Here is a 16,483-nt window from a genome sequence, read left to right as displayed (position 1 = left end):
CTCAAGGTAAATGGGTCTGGATCAAGGGGAGAGAAGACGTATATAAAGGACAGAAGTTGAAGCATGCATCCTAGGCAACAACTGCTGTGAGGAATTTAACGGCTCCTTTTATGGGTCCGATATCGTAGTCCGGATGAGCCAATCAGGCTAGGTCTGAGAATGATCCCATGGATGTCACGGGGACTGAGAAACAAGGGTGAGACAAAAGTCTGTGGTGATCGTGATTCATAAGGCGGCTATTGCAGATACCAAAAACTATAACAAACTATTTCAACCTGTTATCGGCCGTATCAAATCTTCGTTGCTTCGTGATGTTTCAATCTTGGCAAGATCACAACCCTCAACACCCTGGTCATCATCCCGGTTCTAGTGCTCAGGTTGCGAGTGCACCTCTTCCCTTTCAACCGCGTCATAGCTGTGCTCTCTCAGCGGACGCTGTGGGCGCCAATCGCGACGTCTTTCACTCAAGATGTACTCCCGAAGCCCGATTGCGTTTTGCACGGTGGGCTTGAGGTTGTCAACGGTAACGAGGGTGCGTCCTTGGTTATCCATGTCACCCTTGGCTTCAGCCAATTTGACAGCGACTTGGAAGGCTATTTCAATGTTAGTGACATTACTTTTGTTTCTTAGTGAATGGTTGCTTACCACTTTGGATCTCCCTGCCATTCCATTCCAGTGCCTGGATCTCCTCGGACTTGACATAGTCCTTGACTTCTTCCATGACGCTCATGTTTACGTCAGTGTCGGCTCCCAGCTTCTGGAAGAAATGTCCCCAAAGCTTGGCACGTTCCTCATCGTCAAAGTGAGGATACAGGATCTGTGCATTGACGTGCGACATGAGAACGTGGTCAAATGCCCTGAGTCGGTTGGTAGTGAGAATCAAGATGCCCTTGAAGTAGCTCGCGGCTCGGAGAAAGTTGGCTACAAGATCAGTGCGACCAAAATCGAGAAGGACTTCAGCATCATCGATGAGGACAATGGCTCCCCATTTTTCGGCGAGCTTGAACCATCTGACGAGGCTCTCATCTTTCCTGTCAGGTCTGGGGCCCAGGTCTGAAGTATCCAGTGAAAGCAAAGGTCGTCTTGTGTATTGAGCGATGCATTCTAAAGTCTGTTAGCTTTAATCTCCTATAGCTGTTGTCATTTAAATACGAACCTGCCGTGTACGACTTGCCAACTCCGGGTCGCCCGTGGAGGAGCATGGTCAGTCCGTCGCCCTTGATTGTAGTCGCCTCGGGTGACCATGGCTGTTTCTGCTTGGAAGGCTTGTGAATTTGACCAAGACCGGAGCGAAGCTGCTTCTGCGGCTTGTTCTCTTTGATGCCTCTGACATATGGCTTTGCGAGGTCTTGAATGTACATTTTTGAGGAATCCTTGAGGACCAGGTCTTCGAAGAGAGGACCATCAAAAGAGGCCTCTTGGAAGCCATCAACATGAAGGTAGCCTATAAACAACTATTAGTATCTTGGATTTACCCCTCAAGTAGTATAACTTACGCCACGACTTTGCCTTGAACAAGAAAGCCTCAACGATGGAGTCACAGAGGAAATACTGATGCTCTGTCAAGGTCTCCACATTCTGGGGGTTGATGTTGGAGTAGCCAACAAACTTTGGCTTGACCGCATGGCGATAGATGCGCTCCTCGCATTTGTCGCAGCTGCAGATCTTGAGCGGGCTTGAAGGATGGGCGATAGAGTCGATGAGAATCTTGCGGTCTTCGGGATGCCGGGGGAACGGACGGCTGTCCACGATGGCGAGGTCGTTGAAGGATTTTCGGGGAAAAGTGGTCGTGAAGCCATCAAAGTGATAAGGACGAACCTCGCGTCTGAGGCCGTACCACTTCTTTCCGCGGTTGACAAGATGCTCCTTGATAGCGGAGATGCTTTCGCTCTCAACATCTTCTGAGAAGTGAAGATACTCGCAGGGAAAAGCAGGCAAGTCGACAATCTTCCTTTCTCCGGGAAAGCGATCCACCTTGAACTCCCAGGGCGATGGTCCAACTCGGTCAAAGTCGGCATCCATGTTCCAGAGCCGGACCTTGTAAAAGTCGGCAGCGTCGTTGATGAATGTGAACTCGACGCCAGTCATGACAAAAGGTTCATGCTCGTTGATGTTCCAGCGGTCAAAGTACATGTCGGCTCCCGGCTTGTAGAGCAGCCAGAGCATGTCAAAACTGGCGTACCCTCTGGCATGGCGCTCTCTCTCTGCGTCGACTTGCGCCTGGATTCTCTTCTTGACAAAGTCCTGAACGATGGCGATATGCTTGCTCGCCAAGCGGTTCGCGCAAGTCAATGGATCCGTCTCAGCTGCCTTTTCGAGTCTCTCGCGGTACTCTGTGAGCTGCTTCTCGAAAAAGACAAAGATGTTGTACGGCTCAGGGACTCTGATGACACTCTCCGACAGGTAGACGCCCGGAAAGTAGTCGACAACGCATCGCAGGGCTTCAGCAACAACAGGCGAAAAGATGTTGATGTAGCAATGTCCTGTTGCAACCTCGGTTTTGACAAGGGTATCGAGGTCGACCTTGTCCGAAATGGTGCTCAGGCTTGACAGTCGAACGTCGATGTGCTCAAAAATGGGTGGCTCTTCTGCGTCGGGGACAAAGTCTGGGTTCTTGTCGAGAATCACATCGCCTCCTCCTTTGCCGATGTACTTGACCTTGTACCTTATCAGGTGCTCGTTCTCTAGATTGTCCATGATGGCCGGTATCGTGTTGTTGAGTGTAATGGATGGAGAAAGAAGTCCTTGGCACGAAAGAGAGATAGCATGCGACAGACACCGCTCATATAGATCTACAAGAGCACGCCAACAGATAGCAATGCCACCCACCCTAGGCAACAGGCCCCTCTCTTCACGGGCGTTCTGCTGACACAGCCACCGACATTGGGGGCTAAAAGTGAGCCACTTCTGATCCCTGTATCTTGCATCCAGAGTCGCACCAAGAGCTCAGCTGCCTTGAAAGATGCAGCCACCAGTCTCTAGTCATCAGCCATCTATGCAAGTCAACATTCTGCCTTGAGACGCCCTTTCTCGCTGATTGGCAGCCGCTTCTTCGGCATTTGAATCTTGGGTTGAACAGGCCATTGACGGAGTAATGTTGGTCCATCCATCTTTTGAGCGTTCGGCATCGACCGAACCTTGATTTTTTGAGGCAAGCCAACGTGCCAACTAACGAGCACAGGGATCACCCTGGTGGACTAGCCTTAGCCTGTCTTAGCCTCCTTGGTGGGACGGAGTTCCGTTCCTACTTACCCTACGCCGACGGAGTTGGTTGTAAGGTTTTGTGAAAGGTGGTAGGTCGATTCAACCAACGCAAGATAGTCTGCGTGGATTATTTAATGAATTTCCTTATTGTATGCTAAGCCTCCATTTTCTGTGATGGAGTTGAATGGGTAGCTGTGCACCAGTGTGGACGGGGATGAATACGTTACCTGATCGCTCTGGACTTTTGGTGGAACACAGCTTTCGGCCAGACGCTTGAGAAGATTCATTCATAATCACGCTTGTCCTGGAGAAAAATTACTCTAACCCTATGGATAATATTATCATTGAAGAGGCCAAAGAGCAGCAGGCTCGGGTGTCTTTTCATCTGAAAACTTGGAAAATAAAATGATCCATAAGCCGATGCTGTTTGGTCGATCATTGGGTAAGATTGTGTTCCAAGATGTACAAGTCAAATCAAATTATTCAAGCAAGCTAGGCAATTGTGAAAGGACAAGTCTATTATTGATAGTCAGGAAAGTGAAGTAAACAAGCTGTATGTTCTATATGCAGATATGCTATGTATGAACTCTATGTATGAAGAAAAAGGAATGAATCTAAATACTCGAAAAGGACAAGGAAAAGCTCCAAACAAGATGCCCAATATGTACAGTCGAAGTCAACCCCAGTCTATCACCAGACATTAAACCCATTAGTTGCCCTTCCACTTGCCGTCGTCGTAGGGAGTACCCTCACCCTCATACTTGCCAGGGTGCCAGCTGCCATCATCGGCGCGCTTGGTGTTCTTCTTGTCGTACTTCTCGGGCGTCCACTTGCCATCATCAAAGCCGGTGCCCTCACCCTCGTACTTTCCAGGGGCCCACTTGCCATCGTCGTTCCTCTTGGTGTTCTTCTTGTCATACTTCTCGGGTGTCCACTTGCCATCGTCGAAGCCAGTACCCTCGCCCTCATACTTGCCGGGCTTCCATGAACCATCGTCATTGCGCTTGTGGTTCTTCTTGTCGTACTTCTCAGGAGTCCATTTGCCGTCATCGTGACCAGTTCCCTCACCCTCGTACTTGCCAGGGTGCCAAGAGCCGTCATCATTCCTCTTGTGGTGCTTGTCGTACTTCTCAGGAGTCCACTTGCCATCATCAAAGCCGGTGCCCTCACCCTCATACTTGCCAGGATGCCAGCTACCGTCATCGTTGCGCTTGTGGTTCTTGTCGTACTTGGTAGGGGTCCACTTTCCGTCGTCGAAGCCGGTTCCCTCGCCCTCATACTTGCCGGGCTTCCATGAACCATCGTCATTGCGCTTGTGGTTCTTGTCATACTTGGTGGGATTCCACTTGCCATCATCATGGCCAGTTCCCTCACCCTCGTATTTACCGGGGCGCCAGCTGCCGTCGTCGTTGCGCTTGTCATACTTCTCAGGCGTCCACTTGCCATCGTCAAAGTCGGTGCCCTCGCCTTCGTACTTTCCGGGCTTCCAAGAGCCATCATCGTTGCGCTTATGGTGCTTGTCGTACTTGGTAGGGGTCCACTTGCCATCATCGTGGCCGGTACCCTCGCCTTCGTACTTCCCAGGGTGCCAGGAACCGTCGTCGTTCCTCTTGTCGTACTTTTCAGGTGTCCACTTGCCATCGTCGAAGCCAGTGCCCTTGCCTTCGTACTTGCCGGGAGCCCACTTGCCATCGTCGGCGGGCTTGGCTGTGGGGAGAGCCAGAGCCGTGACGGCAAAGGCGAGAAGAGTGTAAGAGTAGCGCATTGTGGATGAGATTGGAAAGAAAGCTTAAGAGAGGAAGCAAATTGAAGCTGGAGATGAAGCTGAAAGAAGCAACGATTGGAAGGTTGTGTGTGTGAGTTGTGTTGGTTGTTGAAGTGAGAGGAGGATGGTGTTGATAATGATGAGAATGAGAATGGACTCAACGACGGAATATCTAGTCCCTTTTATCATTGAAGTTCTCACCTTGGCTCATGACCTTCAATGTGCCTCTTTTCCCAAGCCATCACGACAGAGGGCGCAGCTCCGAAGCCATCATCGGGATCTAGATCCATCTCACGGTTTGCGAGAGGCAGTGAGACAGTGGCCGATGATGCTATTTTCGGGGTTCACTAGGTACTGTTGAACCTAATCTCAAGCCTCTTGCCGCTTATTTTGCACCCGTCGGCATCAGAGGCTTTCAGCTGCGCCCAGGCCCGTCCCAATGAAATCCCATCTCACTGAAATCAGCACTAACAGCGGCACAACAGAGTCGGCGAGGCTCAGCTCCGCCGCACTTCCCACAAGCTTAACCGTGGCGTCGGTGACCCCCGCAGAGAGCCTTGGTCCGAGGGGGGCTGTGCTCAAGGAACAGCCCTACGGCGTAGCATCACGAGTTGACAGTTACTCGTTTTGGGAAGATTGGTAATTGTACACTTAGAATAGACAAGACACGCATTAGGAAGGAATGCTTCTCGCGAATTCATGGCCCAAATAGGATTGTATTCCCCGTTGTTCGCCGATTAAACAGCTTGGCAGCTCCACGCGACAGTCCTTGCGATCTCGCAATCCGACACCAAGATCCCGTTTAATTGAAATGACGCAAGTCAGAAGTTTACAGCAGGTAAGCGGAATCGGCGACCTAGCTCCATCTGTTTCGGCGCCGGGCACTAATTTGGTGGAGGGGCTGAGCCCGTCAGCGGCGATGAAATAGTGGCTTCGGCCAGGGACACCTATTGCGGTTTCGGGCGATAGGGCTGGCTGCACTTCTTGAACCATCTATTGTGAGACTTTAGTTAAAGTTCTTGATTCGTTGGGACGTTGAAGACTAGAATAGTGCTCGGGAGGCCTCGACTTGCAAGTTGGAAGCTGGAGAATTCTAGCTTGGATTGTGTGATCAAAGGTCATGGCTAGGACTGTCTATACGAGGAGTAAGCTGACCAGCTGCGCAAAGGATGGTGCCAAGGACCAATCCATGGAAAGAAAGGGAATCCGTGGACGCTTCTTCATGGCATAGGTACGGTACACGTGCAGCAACGAGATCATCTTTGCCAGCTTATAAACCAAAACTCCACTTGTGCCTCTGCCACTTTGATCCATCCCATCTTACTCAGCCGGCCAGCTTTTGCGAGATCGATCAGTGTCAGTTGATCTCGTGTCTCACTGCCAAGTGTTCCTGCAGAAGGATGAGGGATATACTTGGTCGGAGTAAAGATAGCTCGTTGTGTGGCCGAGACACCCGTGATTGTATGAGAGGTATTAGGACGAAGGGAAGGGCAGAAGATGACATGTAGGAGGCGGCTCTCAAGCTTAGACGTCAATGAAAGTGCTCTATCACTTGCTACACCATGAACCTCTGAAAAAGGCATCAGCTTTGCTCTAAGAGCCGCTCTGTATTGTGCAGTACTCTGTCGCCGGGATAAGAATAGTTGCATCTCGATAACAGTGGAACGTTGCATAGGGGGTAAATTGAGTCGGCCACCTTGGAGGCTCACGAGCAGAGCCCCAATCCTTCGGGCGGCAAACACGGGTGCTATTTTAGTATAGCCCCTTCCCCTGTCGACCTTTTTTAAATCTCTCGTACTCGATGTTGTACTCTGCGTAGCATCTCGGGCCATCTTTGAGTCGATCGCCGTCCTGTCCAAGGAGGGTGCACCTTGCCCAGTTACGCAGACCTTCCGACCAAAGGTCGTAGGAGCGCGTGGCTAAATCGTCTAGACCATCCCAATCTCCCTCCCTGAACAAGACATTCTCGAGCTCATCCCCAGGCTGGGACTCTTGAAGCAACAGAAACATGTCGCGTGCCCCGTTGGCGTCCAAAAGAGGCCGTGCCAAAGACTGCGGCGCGGAAGGAAAGTCGTAGTGGGCGACGGGGTGCATCGTCTCGTTCTGGCGATTGACAGCTTCCAAGTTGAGGTAGATTGTCAGGTTCTGTAGCTTTGGCAGGCTTTGCCCCAGCGTCTTGAGCTTTTCTCTTGGCCAGTCCTGCTGCTCGCGGTCCAGGTCTATTGTCAGGTCCGCCAGCCCTGGGGCCCATTCCCCCAGGTTTTTCAGCTGTTCTGTTGACAAAGTAGGCCTTGGATCCCTCTCAACCTCTGCATTGATCCACTTGAGCTGTCTCAGTGACGGGCCATGGTGTTGAAGCACAGCGTCAAAAACGTGTGCATCGATAGTTGCACTTTCGATCCAGGTAAAATTGGCCAAAGACGAGGCTGGCAAAGCCATGATAAAGTCAAGAGCACGTGGTGGCCTCGGGGATTTCAACCTTTGCTTTGGCAGGGGTCCAGGTTCGGCCTCCCACCTCTCCAGCTCAGTCTTCCAGTCCACCCATCGACCACCGATGGTGAGCGAGCGAAGACTGGTGAGTGCCAGTGGCAGACGATGAAAAAGGGCGTTTCCTTTCAGCTTGGGAGTCCCATGCTGTTTGATGGAAAGAGTGTGGACATGGGAAAAGTCCATGGCGTCAAGCCATAGCTCCATGTTGTCTTTTAATCGGTACTCGGCTGGCAGCCTTCTCCATCTGTACCACTTGGCTGCCTTGCCAGAATTCCACCAGCTCCACCATTCATAAGTGCGGAACATTCCCATCAGAGGATAAGATAGACGATCAAGAAACCAGCGGGTGTGATAGTATAGCTCGACAGTCATCGCGATGATGAAGTTGGGTGAAGACGAGGAAGGCCAGCTTCCGTCGTCGTTCGACCAATGCGGCCTTGGGGGGAGAACATTTTTCCACTCCATGTCATCAAATTCGTAGGCGTCCAGTGTCAAGACCCGAGGAGCTGAAAGATAGCGATCACTGCCGTCAAGCGCAAAGGGCAGGTTGTAGCGGTCAGGAAAGTCGGTGCATCCGAAGAAGCCAGTATAGATGGATAGCTCGGTGATGTTTGTGCACGTTTTCATAGCTTCATGTACAGTCTCGTGATTGCCGAATGGTGAGCCCACGGGAATGACGGCGTTGATCTTGTCTGGGCAGGGATCTTGACGAGTCCATTGTGGCCGATAATTCGCGTTGACGATAGTGATAGTGAGGGTCAAGGTTAGAGCGAAGGGTAGCGAAAGCCCTCGAGGCTTGCGAGCCATTGCTGACAATGGCCACTACAGCGCAATACGGCGATTTCTGTTTAATTTTATTGCCGGATGTTGAGCGCTGTTGGGATCAGCATCTGTCGTTGTTCAAAAGGGAGATGATGCCAGTGTCGCGAGTTGCACAATTATTACTCATCAGAAGGATCAGGACGACATCCTTGTACTCGAATTGCAAATCATGCTTTGGTGCATATCACGTTGGTCGGTGCCACAAGCTTGGTCAAGAGACCAGTCTCGATAGCACGAAGAGGTAAAAGATGGTGTAGTTAAGTATGCTTCCTGTATCTTTGACGAAGTACTCTAATTATCAAGCAAGTGCCCCATCATCAATGTCGCTGCCTCTAATAACACCTCCACTCTCTCCACCGGCAATTATCCTCTCTCATGCACATGCGGTATAGCTCACAGTAACATTCTACCGATGTAGAGAAGGATGTCGTGTTACCAAGCTGCCCACCACGAAACACAGCTTCCCAGAGTGTTTCAAAGACAGCACCTGCAGATCTACTCGACAGATGTGTCTGCAGGATCCAGTCCCGAAGGAAGCGCAGGCGGTTCAGAGGGATAGAGTGGACCAGTTCGCGAGATAGAGCAAACTGTCCCCCCGTAGAGTACCCCCAGCTTGAGAGCGGTTCATCAAGTGTTGGCGATGGGAAGAGTTGATGCCACGGATCGGTATACTGGCGGTGCAGCTCCTTGGGTGATTGGCTGTGGAGTCTCAAGCCTCCATCTTCTGCCTCCCAATCCTCCCGCGATAAATCCAAGATAGATGGCCCTGGAGCACCAGACAACCCTCAAGTGAAGTATTCGGCCAATGATGGCCAATGCTTCGGCACCAAGGGGAAGCCCATCACCCACATCAAGCCTTGGTGATTGTAAAAGTCATGTAGACTTATTAAAATAGAGAACTTATGAGGAAATGTCCTTTGCCTGTTCTATGAGACTTTTGGTGTATTATCTTGCGATCCCACCATCGTCCCTTGAGGTTCCTCCTCACTACGACTGGTCTCTTCTCTTCCTTCCAATCCCTGATCCTTGATAAATAAGCATCCAATCAAAGACACACCTATCATCGGAACCTGCATCAGAAACACAGAGTGGCTCGCATGCATATAAGCGTCATACACCCTTTCTGCACTGGGCCCCGGCTCCAAGTCAGTCGGGAGCGCATATGTGCTATCGGCCAGGTATGAGTATTCTGCTGGTAACTTAGATCGAAGAGCTGCTTGAAGTATAGCCGCTGAGATCGCCAGTCCGACCGCACCACCACAGCATCGGAAGAAATTACGGTTCGATATGATGACGGCGCGTCGGGATTTGGGTGAGTGGGCTTGCAGCGCCACCAACGTCGGCTGAAAGATGCAGCCCACTCCGACACCAATCACCATCAAAGGTCCAATTATGGCTCCGGGTGAAGTATTGCGATCGAAGGTTAGACAGAGACCAGCACCACTAGAAGAAACCTCGGGGTTAGCATGATAATAAATAGTATTGCTGGCGAAGATAACCTACAGTGTCCAGGTGGCGAACCCGAACCAGATCACCTCACCATAACGATTAAAGTGAGATATGTATAGGCCACCAAGTGTAGAAAATACAGCTTGAAAGGTGAACAAGGCGGTTGATATTGCTGCCGCCTCGAGTACTTCGAATTGACGGGCGTTTAGTAGGTAGAGGGGGAGATAATAAATGTACGACTGATACACGGCGCCGAAGAGAAAGGAATGGATCAATAAGATCACAACTTCCTTGTTTGCGAATATTGTCACTGTCCATGTTAGTATAACTATAGATACTCAAACTTGAAAGGACCTACCAGGCATCATTGGTAGCTTGGCAATTTTCCATTCTATGAGCAGGAAGAGAAGACAAGAGAGGGACCCAATCGTAAGCATGCTGATGACCATTGGCGAGTTCCAGTCAAAGTAGGCGCCGCCTGTAACAAACATGCGGTCAATAATGGCTACCGAACAGAGGGGCATGAATGGGTTGGTAATTACCTCCAGAAATCGGGATGAGCAGAAGAATGATCCCGAGGGATATTGTGAAGGAACCTCCGTAGTCAATCCTTGCTGCACTTTCCTTAATGGTCGCTGTAGGTGGCTTGTTCGGCAGAAACAAATATGAAATCACCCCTGCAATGGCGCCAAGGGGTGCCAGCATATAGAAAAAACCTCTCCAAGTTGAACGCTTGATGAAAGCAGCGGCAAGAAAAGGTCCTATGAGGTTTCCTAGGCCTACCATAGTGCCGAAGATCCCCTGATATTTGCCTCTCTCCTCGAGGGTGACCACATCACTGACGATGATCATGGCGATGTTGGCGATACCGCCGCTACCGATTCCAGACACGCCTCGAAACACATAGAACATGGCAGGATTTTGTGACAGGCCACATAGTAGGTCTGCAATGGCTAGCAACGCAACGGCCCCGAGAAAGACTGCCTTTCGTCCAAATATGTCGGATAGACGACCATATAGCATCTGGAAGGTGGTATTTGCGATTAACGACGAGGTGCCCGCCCAAGAAATTGTTGCCGACGCATCAAGATCCTTGGCGATCGTAGGTTGAGTGATACTGATTCCGTTCTGGTCGATGAAACTGATCAGCATGCAGAAGGAGAGGATTCCCAAGCAGGATACCAGCTGTGCCCGAGGTAGGAGGTTGTATTGGTCATGAAGGGCACGTTCTGCTTTCAAGACCTGATCATTTCGGTTATTTTGCGTCATTTTTGCGAATCAAAGCTTCAAGGTTGGTGTATCATTGTCGTCTAGTTGCGGACAGAGACCAGGGGCTTTCTCGTGGCACCACAGGGCGATTAGGCATGGGCTTGGCGCAGAGGAAGCTTGCGGATTCAACAAAGTCGTCACGATAGATCATGAACAAAACAAGAAGCCCATAGCCCCTCCATCGAAAGGAGAATCCCCCCAACCTTGCCTGAGATCTTCGTCCATCTTGATGGGACCCGCTTTCGGAGCCGGTCTCGGCAGACGTTTCCCGGAACACGGTCGGAAATGGAGCTCGGCCGGGCATTTTCCTCGGCGTGTTTCCGAGATTCCGGGCCGGATACTACCGCGCAGTAGCGGATATAAACTGCTTGGTCAGTCGTGAGTGGAGTTGAGGGCACACCAACAACATCCCACTATTAGAATGATCCGTGTATCCAAAAAATAGATAAAAGTTCCGAGTTCAAGCGAAGGGTTTCATGAATGTGTACATATCAGGGGCAGCCCCTGGTACGGAGACATCTTGCTTATCGACCTCAATTGTATGTTCATATCAGCCGCCGAAAGAATTCATGCCATGCAAGCGTGCCATCCCCGGCTGGCTCCTCGAGCCCCAACATGCGCCATGTGCATAAGGAAGAAGCTGGCTAGGGCTTAGCTGTGACATCAGAGATAGTGAAAAGTGGCCGTCAAAATATCGGCCCTACTATGCAACAAGCTGGATCCTCATCGTATGTCGTCAGTTGTTAGCCAGCCTTCAACGTCACGACTATATATTCTCAAGGGCGCTGAGACGCAGTGATGAGCAGTTCATTAGCTCTTCACAAGGAATGATTGGTCTTGATGCCTTGCACTTGTCACTGAAGTGCTTTGACAAAATGATACAAAACATCTTCTTGTGAATAAGTAGCTATTGATGCCCCTTCAAGGCATTTAGCACTCACCACTCGCAAGATCTAATCAACATTTCAGTATTTCCCATGGCCTCAAGATGCGCTGCCCACCCTCTTCAATTGAATCTTTAACGACTCTCTTAAGATTTCTCCAACTCCTGCCATATTTTTGTCGGCCGAGCGTTCAAGATGTGATGCCATCACTCTCAGCTATGGTACCTGAAGTTCATCGTTACGGTCACGGAGTGTCCGTGGAAGCCACGTATCTTTGCCAGAGCAGAAGCTTGCTTTCAATGACCTAGCCATAGCGTCCTATGCATAAAAATGCGCTCAAGACAAGACCTGGCCGGTGGGGTTAGTGGGGGGCCTTTGTCGATGCGAAAGTTCATAGGCAAGCATGGAAGTTCCAGCATTCATTTTTTTTTTTTCTTCACCTCCAGTTTAAACAATATCCGTATAGAAAACTAAGGAACGTTGCATGCGGAACGGCTACCCGGGTAAACAAAGAACGTCCCAACGGCGAAGAACCAACGGGAAATGAGATTCGTCTGACCCTCGTGTGAAGCCCAGTCACCAATCAAACCGATATTGTGCCATGTTGGGAATGTTTTCGAACTGACACATGCCTTCAACTATGCGTAAACTTGGGGGTTTATCTTGGCGCAAGTCAAGAGCGTCATGAGCCACATCATAGCCTCCACTCACCTGCTTCACACAGCAGACCCAATCAACTTAAAATCCCCCCTCTCCAAGGTGATGTCCGAACCAGGAAATGCGCTTGCCATAGAAGCATCATAGATAAAGTGGGAAATGGTGATCTGTCTTCAACAAGCCCAGTTGTACTTGTGTCGGCTCGGCAGTTCCGCTCTTGGAAAGCTAGATAAACCGGTGCCTCCCCCAGTACCACAGCGTGGTGTTCTGCTCTTTTGGCGATTCACCCTTTCTTCCCTTCTATTAACGTTCGCTGTTCACCTTTATCCTTACTCCTCAACCCCCTTGTGATTTTTCAAGGGGGTCTCAGCCTCGGCTTGATTCTTGCCGTGACTGTCTTTATGCCCATCCTGAACCTTGGTCCCATCTTTACCGGTCTTTCACACAGGGCACACCCCCAACGATGAGAGTTGCCTTCTTCCTCACGGCGCTGGCTGCCCTGGCATCGTGGGTAACAGCTTCCCAGAAAAAAGGAGGGGCGCAAGGAAACGTGCAGGTCTCATATCCCATTCCTTTGGATGTCGTCTTGAAACGTGTTCGTGAAGGGGGGTTCGAGTTCGAGGCCACCATATTCAATCACAACGTGGAGAGCATCAAAGTCCTCAACTATGCCACCTTTCTTCACAAGTGGGCTCCAATTAAGAGAGCCGAAATCTTTGCCAGAGGTTTGTTAATGGTCTTTTGCAGTTTATTCTCCTCTGCTAACTTTGTGGCAGGCAAACGCGTGGCCTTCTTGGGAATAGTGCCGAAAATGGACTATACAAGGCTCAAGAGGAAGCATTTCACCACCATCCCCAGCGGCAAAACGATCAGTGTCAAGTTCGACATTGCTGAAAACTACGACCTCACGGCCGGCGGTGAGCATACGATCCAGTTACTGGGTTCTTTGCCATTCGCACAGATCAAGGGGCGCCATATTGCAGGCTTCATCCCCTACCAATCCAACAAGCTTCAGTTCATGGTAAACGGTGAAGCTGCTGAGGGCGTGCGTGCAAGGTACCTCCGGGAACGACGGAGGATTCGACGTGAGAACTGCAGTGGCGGGAGAGTTCCCAGGATGCGAGAGTCACTCTCCCACTGCGTTCAACTGTCTCTCGCTGCTCAGGAAGCGGCACTCAACGGCCCCGCGTGGAGGATGGAGGAAGCTTTTGGCTTCTCGGACGGGCCGATCCGTCAACATGTCGCCAAAATCTTTTCCGATACGGCAGACAAATGCCGAACAGACTCTACCCGCATCCAGGAGTTCTGTCGTGAGTACTACAGGGACTGCGTCTCCAATGACAGAATTCTCATGGCCTATCTCAGAGAACCATCGCTCCAGATTGGCTACTGCGACCCATTCTTCGACCTTCCCATCTTGCCCAAGAGGTGCTACGTCTACGATAGGCCCGACGCCTGGGGCTGGTTTCCCTCTCGAGCATCCACCGTCATTCAAAAGACGGTCCACGCGAACCTGCGTAAAACAGGGCTACCCGGAAACATGTCTCTGGATGCGGAGCCCGGACTCCCAAAGATTCTTGCCTTGGATCGCAACACGAGCTTGCAGAGCCCTGACAACTATGAGCTGTTTGCCACACATCTCAAGCTTGGCTGTATTGCGGTGAGTCCCGAGGAGACCAACCCTCTAGCCGGCATACCTCTTTTTGGGCCCGTAAATAATTAATTAATTCGACTAGCTTCCTTAATCGCTTTGAAAAGTTACTCTGTTCCATTACCTCCTTGCATCTTGCTCAGTCGTGCTCGTAATGCTGCTTGTTCCTCCTCGATCGTCTTGAGCTCTAGGATTCTTTGCCTGCGCGCTTCCAGTTGTGCATACTGCTCCATGAGCATCGCGTGGCTTGCTTCATCCGACAGTGGTGACACGGGAGAAATTGTTTCGGTAGCAGGTGTTGATCCAGCTTCGCTAAATGATTTGGGCAACGGAGATGCTGATGAATCGGTCTGTGTTTGAGCTGCGGAAGGCGTTTCGGTCTCCTTTTTCTGTGGCTCCTCCGTAGAATTCGGTAATTCTGCGGGTGGCATGACAGAGGACTGTTTCTGCTGCTCTTCGTTGTCTTTTCGTGCGGGTTCGGCGGAAAGCTCAGCAGGCAGCATTTCATCCTCCCCTTGCAGTTCTGGCACAGTTCGAGCCACGTCGCCCTCCAGTTCTTTTTCAGTCTGCTTCTCCTCTCCCTGCAGCTCAGGTACAATAGCAGCCACGTCTCCTTCTAGCTCCTTCTCGGTGGCTTTCTCCGTGATTGGCAACTCTGGTAATCTTCCCTGGCCCGCAAGCTCCGTAGCCGGAGGTGGCGGCGTAGACCCGCGCATCTCAGCCGGTGTGGCTGGAGTGACGACGATATCGATCTGCTTTGGCTGCTCCAACTCAGCAATATGAGGCTGTGAATCGCGTGGGTCAGTGTTTGACGTTGATCCTTTGGCTGCCTTCTGCTTTCTCCTCCTCATCCAGAAGAACAAAGCTCCAAGGACGATGAGGATGACAGCTACTACTCCAACTACAATTCCAGCAATCGCACCCGCACTTAGTCCATGCTTGGGAGGGCTGGGTGCTGTTGTGGTGGCTTGTGCTGCCGTTGATAGGGTTGAAGATGTTCCAGATGATGTAGACGTCACAGTATCTTTAGAGTCAGCTGAAGATGCTGGAGTTTAATTAGTAATATGTACCACATGAGATGCTTCAATTTCCATACCGGAGCCAGGGATACTTGAACTAGATGCAGTTGATACCGACGTTGACGTTGACGTTTCTGACGTGGTTGTCGACTCGGCCGGGGTTTCGGAGGAAGCGGCCGTTTCCGACGCAGAGGAGCTCGAGTCCCCATCTAGTTCAAACTGGGAACTCTATGAGATGTCTTCTCCATTGGTAATTCTAAAAGCGTATGTTCCCGCGTCAAGGCGATTCAGAGTGAAAGTGAAGCTATCGCCGGTCGCGCTCGCTGCAATTGTTAACCATAAGCCTAAACACGCCCCCAGCGCATAAGTCCAGATTAGGTAAGATAAAAACTCACTTGTTATTACTTTTTCGACTCTCAGATTATCAGAAGCGCCTGTCATAAGGGCGATGGTGCAGCCATCATCACAGCCTTCGTAGTGGAGCGTGAAGGGCGTCCCCTGCTCGACATCCCAGTTGCTGTTGGTAAAGACGAGTCTGGCCGCAACGGTAGAAAAAGCCCAGCCAGCGAGCAACACTAGGTTTGGCAGCATCTTAACGCGTTTGCCAAGACTCATGAGTCTGTCGCCAAGCGGTGGAGCAGCGCAACGATCGTGAGCAAAGCGGAGAAGGGAGGGAAGAAACAGGAAAATAGGTATGAGCACCTAAGGATACAGATAAGGTCAAAAGGAGGGGCTTATCAAACCGTTGATCAGGGAGTTAAATGAGTGGCTGATCCGAAGCCTTGTGGACAATGAGGGATTGCCTTCTGCTCGCCAACGACCGCAATGCAACGAGAGACGCCGACGGTTGATGGGAAAGAGGAAAATCTCTTCAGCACAACTTCCAAGTCTCCTTGATCTTGTCTCGTTTTGAGAGACCCAAGCTCAAATGGTTCCTTGAGGTGGCGAGACGCTCGACGTGTCTCATCCTAAGGGGGGCACCTGATGCTCAGCCGCATGCAACTATCGACGCCACTAGGCACCATCATTGGATAGTTAAGGTCGCAAGGCTCGCCGATCTTCCGACGAGCGAGTAGGAATTGTTTCTCAACCTGCCTTGGCCAGTCTAGAACTCGGCAGAAAAGGACTGGTTGTTTATCGCTCCAGGTGGTTGTGTGGGTGGCAGTCACCATTTCCAAGGCTGGTTTCGCCTCATCTCGCCCTCGTTTCATTGGGCGATCAGCCAGAGCATTCATAACAAGACAATGAACAACTATACAATGACTGATTCACA

The 16,483-nt window shown here is 50.9% G+C and overlaps 6 protein-coding genes across 6 annotated transcripts; 1 reads left to right on the top strand and 5 right to left on the bottom strand.

Annotated features, from left to right (window-relative positions):
* Nucleotides 1–366: 366 nt before the first annotated feature.
* NCS54_01366700 (AAA domain-containing protein) lies at nucleotides 367–2,697 on the bottom strand (the record flags this gene model as incomplete). The annotated part of the gene is made up of 4 exons (XM_053158846.1): nucleotides 367–593; nucleotides 646–1,104; nucleotides 1,157–1,444; nucleotides 1,497–2,697. The coding sequence occupies 4 exons, from the start codon at nucleotides 2,695–2,697 to the stop codon at nucleotides 367–369; spliced, it is 2,175 nt and encodes a 724-aa protein (XP_053014821.1).
* Nucleotides 2,698–3,913: 1,216 nt separating this feature from the next.
* Nucleotides 3,914–4,969, bottom strand: NCS54_01366600 (Hypothetical protein; the record flags this gene model as incomplete). The annotated part of the gene is made up of 1 exon (XM_053158845.1): nucleotides 3,914–4,969. One exon carries the CDS (start codon nucleotides 4,967–4,969, stop codon nucleotides 3,914–3,916), a length of 1,056 nt encoding a protein of 351 aa, XP_053014820.1.
* Nucleotides 4,970–6,721: 1,752 nt separating this feature from the next.
* Nucleotides 6,722–8,266, bottom strand: NCS54_01366500 (Hypothetical protein; the record flags this gene model as incomplete). The annotated part of the gene is made up of 1 exon (XM_053158844.1): nucleotides 6,722–8,266. One exon carries the CDS (start codon nucleotides 8,264–8,266, stop codon nucleotides 6,722–6,724), a length of 1,545 nt encoding a protein of 514 aa, XP_053014819.1.
* Nucleotides 8,267–9,780: 1,514 nt separating this feature from the next.
* NCS54_01366400 (MFS domain-containing protein) lies at nucleotides 9,781–10,999 on the bottom strand (the record flags this gene model as incomplete). The annotated part of the gene is made up of 3 exons (XM_053158843.1): nucleotides 9,781–10,040; nucleotides 10,089–10,208; nucleotides 10,273–10,999. 3 exons carry the CDS (start codon nucleotides 10,997–10,999, stop codon nucleotides 9,781–9,783), a joined length of 1,107 nt encoding a protein of 368 aa, XP_053014818.1.
* A 2,004-nt stretch (nucleotides 11,000–13,003) lies between these two features.
* On the top strand, nucleotides 13,004–14,263 carry NCS54_01366300 (Deuterolysin; the record flags this gene model as incomplete). The annotated part of the gene is made up of 2 exons (XM_053158842.1): nucleotides 13,004–13,265; nucleotides 13,317–14,263. 2 exons carry the CDS (start codon nucleotides 13,004–13,006, stop codon nucleotides 14,261–14,263), a joined length of 1,209 nt encoding a protein of 402 aa, XP_053014817.1.
* A 35-nt stretch (nucleotides 14,264–14,298) lies between these two features.
* On the bottom strand, nucleotides 14,299–15,825 carry NCS54_01366200 (GPI-anchored domain-containing protein; the record flags this gene model as incomplete). Its single annotated transcript, XM_053158841.1, has 3 exons — nucleotides 14,299–15,236; nucleotides 15,288–15,419; nucleotides 15,606–15,825. The coding sequence occupies 3 exons, from the start codon at nucleotides 15,823–15,825 to the stop codon at nucleotides 14,299–14,301; spliced, it is 1,290 nt and encodes a 429-aa protein (XP_053014816.1).
* Between the last annotated feature and the right edge of the window lie 658 nt (nucleotides 15,826–16,483).

This window comes from Fusarium falciforme, chromosome 11 (genome assembly GCF_026873545.1).
Source record: "Fusarium falciforme chromosome 11, complete sequence".
NCBI classification, from domain to species: domain Eukaryota; kingdom Fungi; phylum Ascomycota; class Sordariomycetes; order Hypocreales; family Nectriaceae; genus Fusarium; species Fusarium falciforme.
The sequence above is the reverse complement of the archived record's forward strand: the minus strand, read 5'-3'. Positions and strand labels throughout refer to the sequence as shown.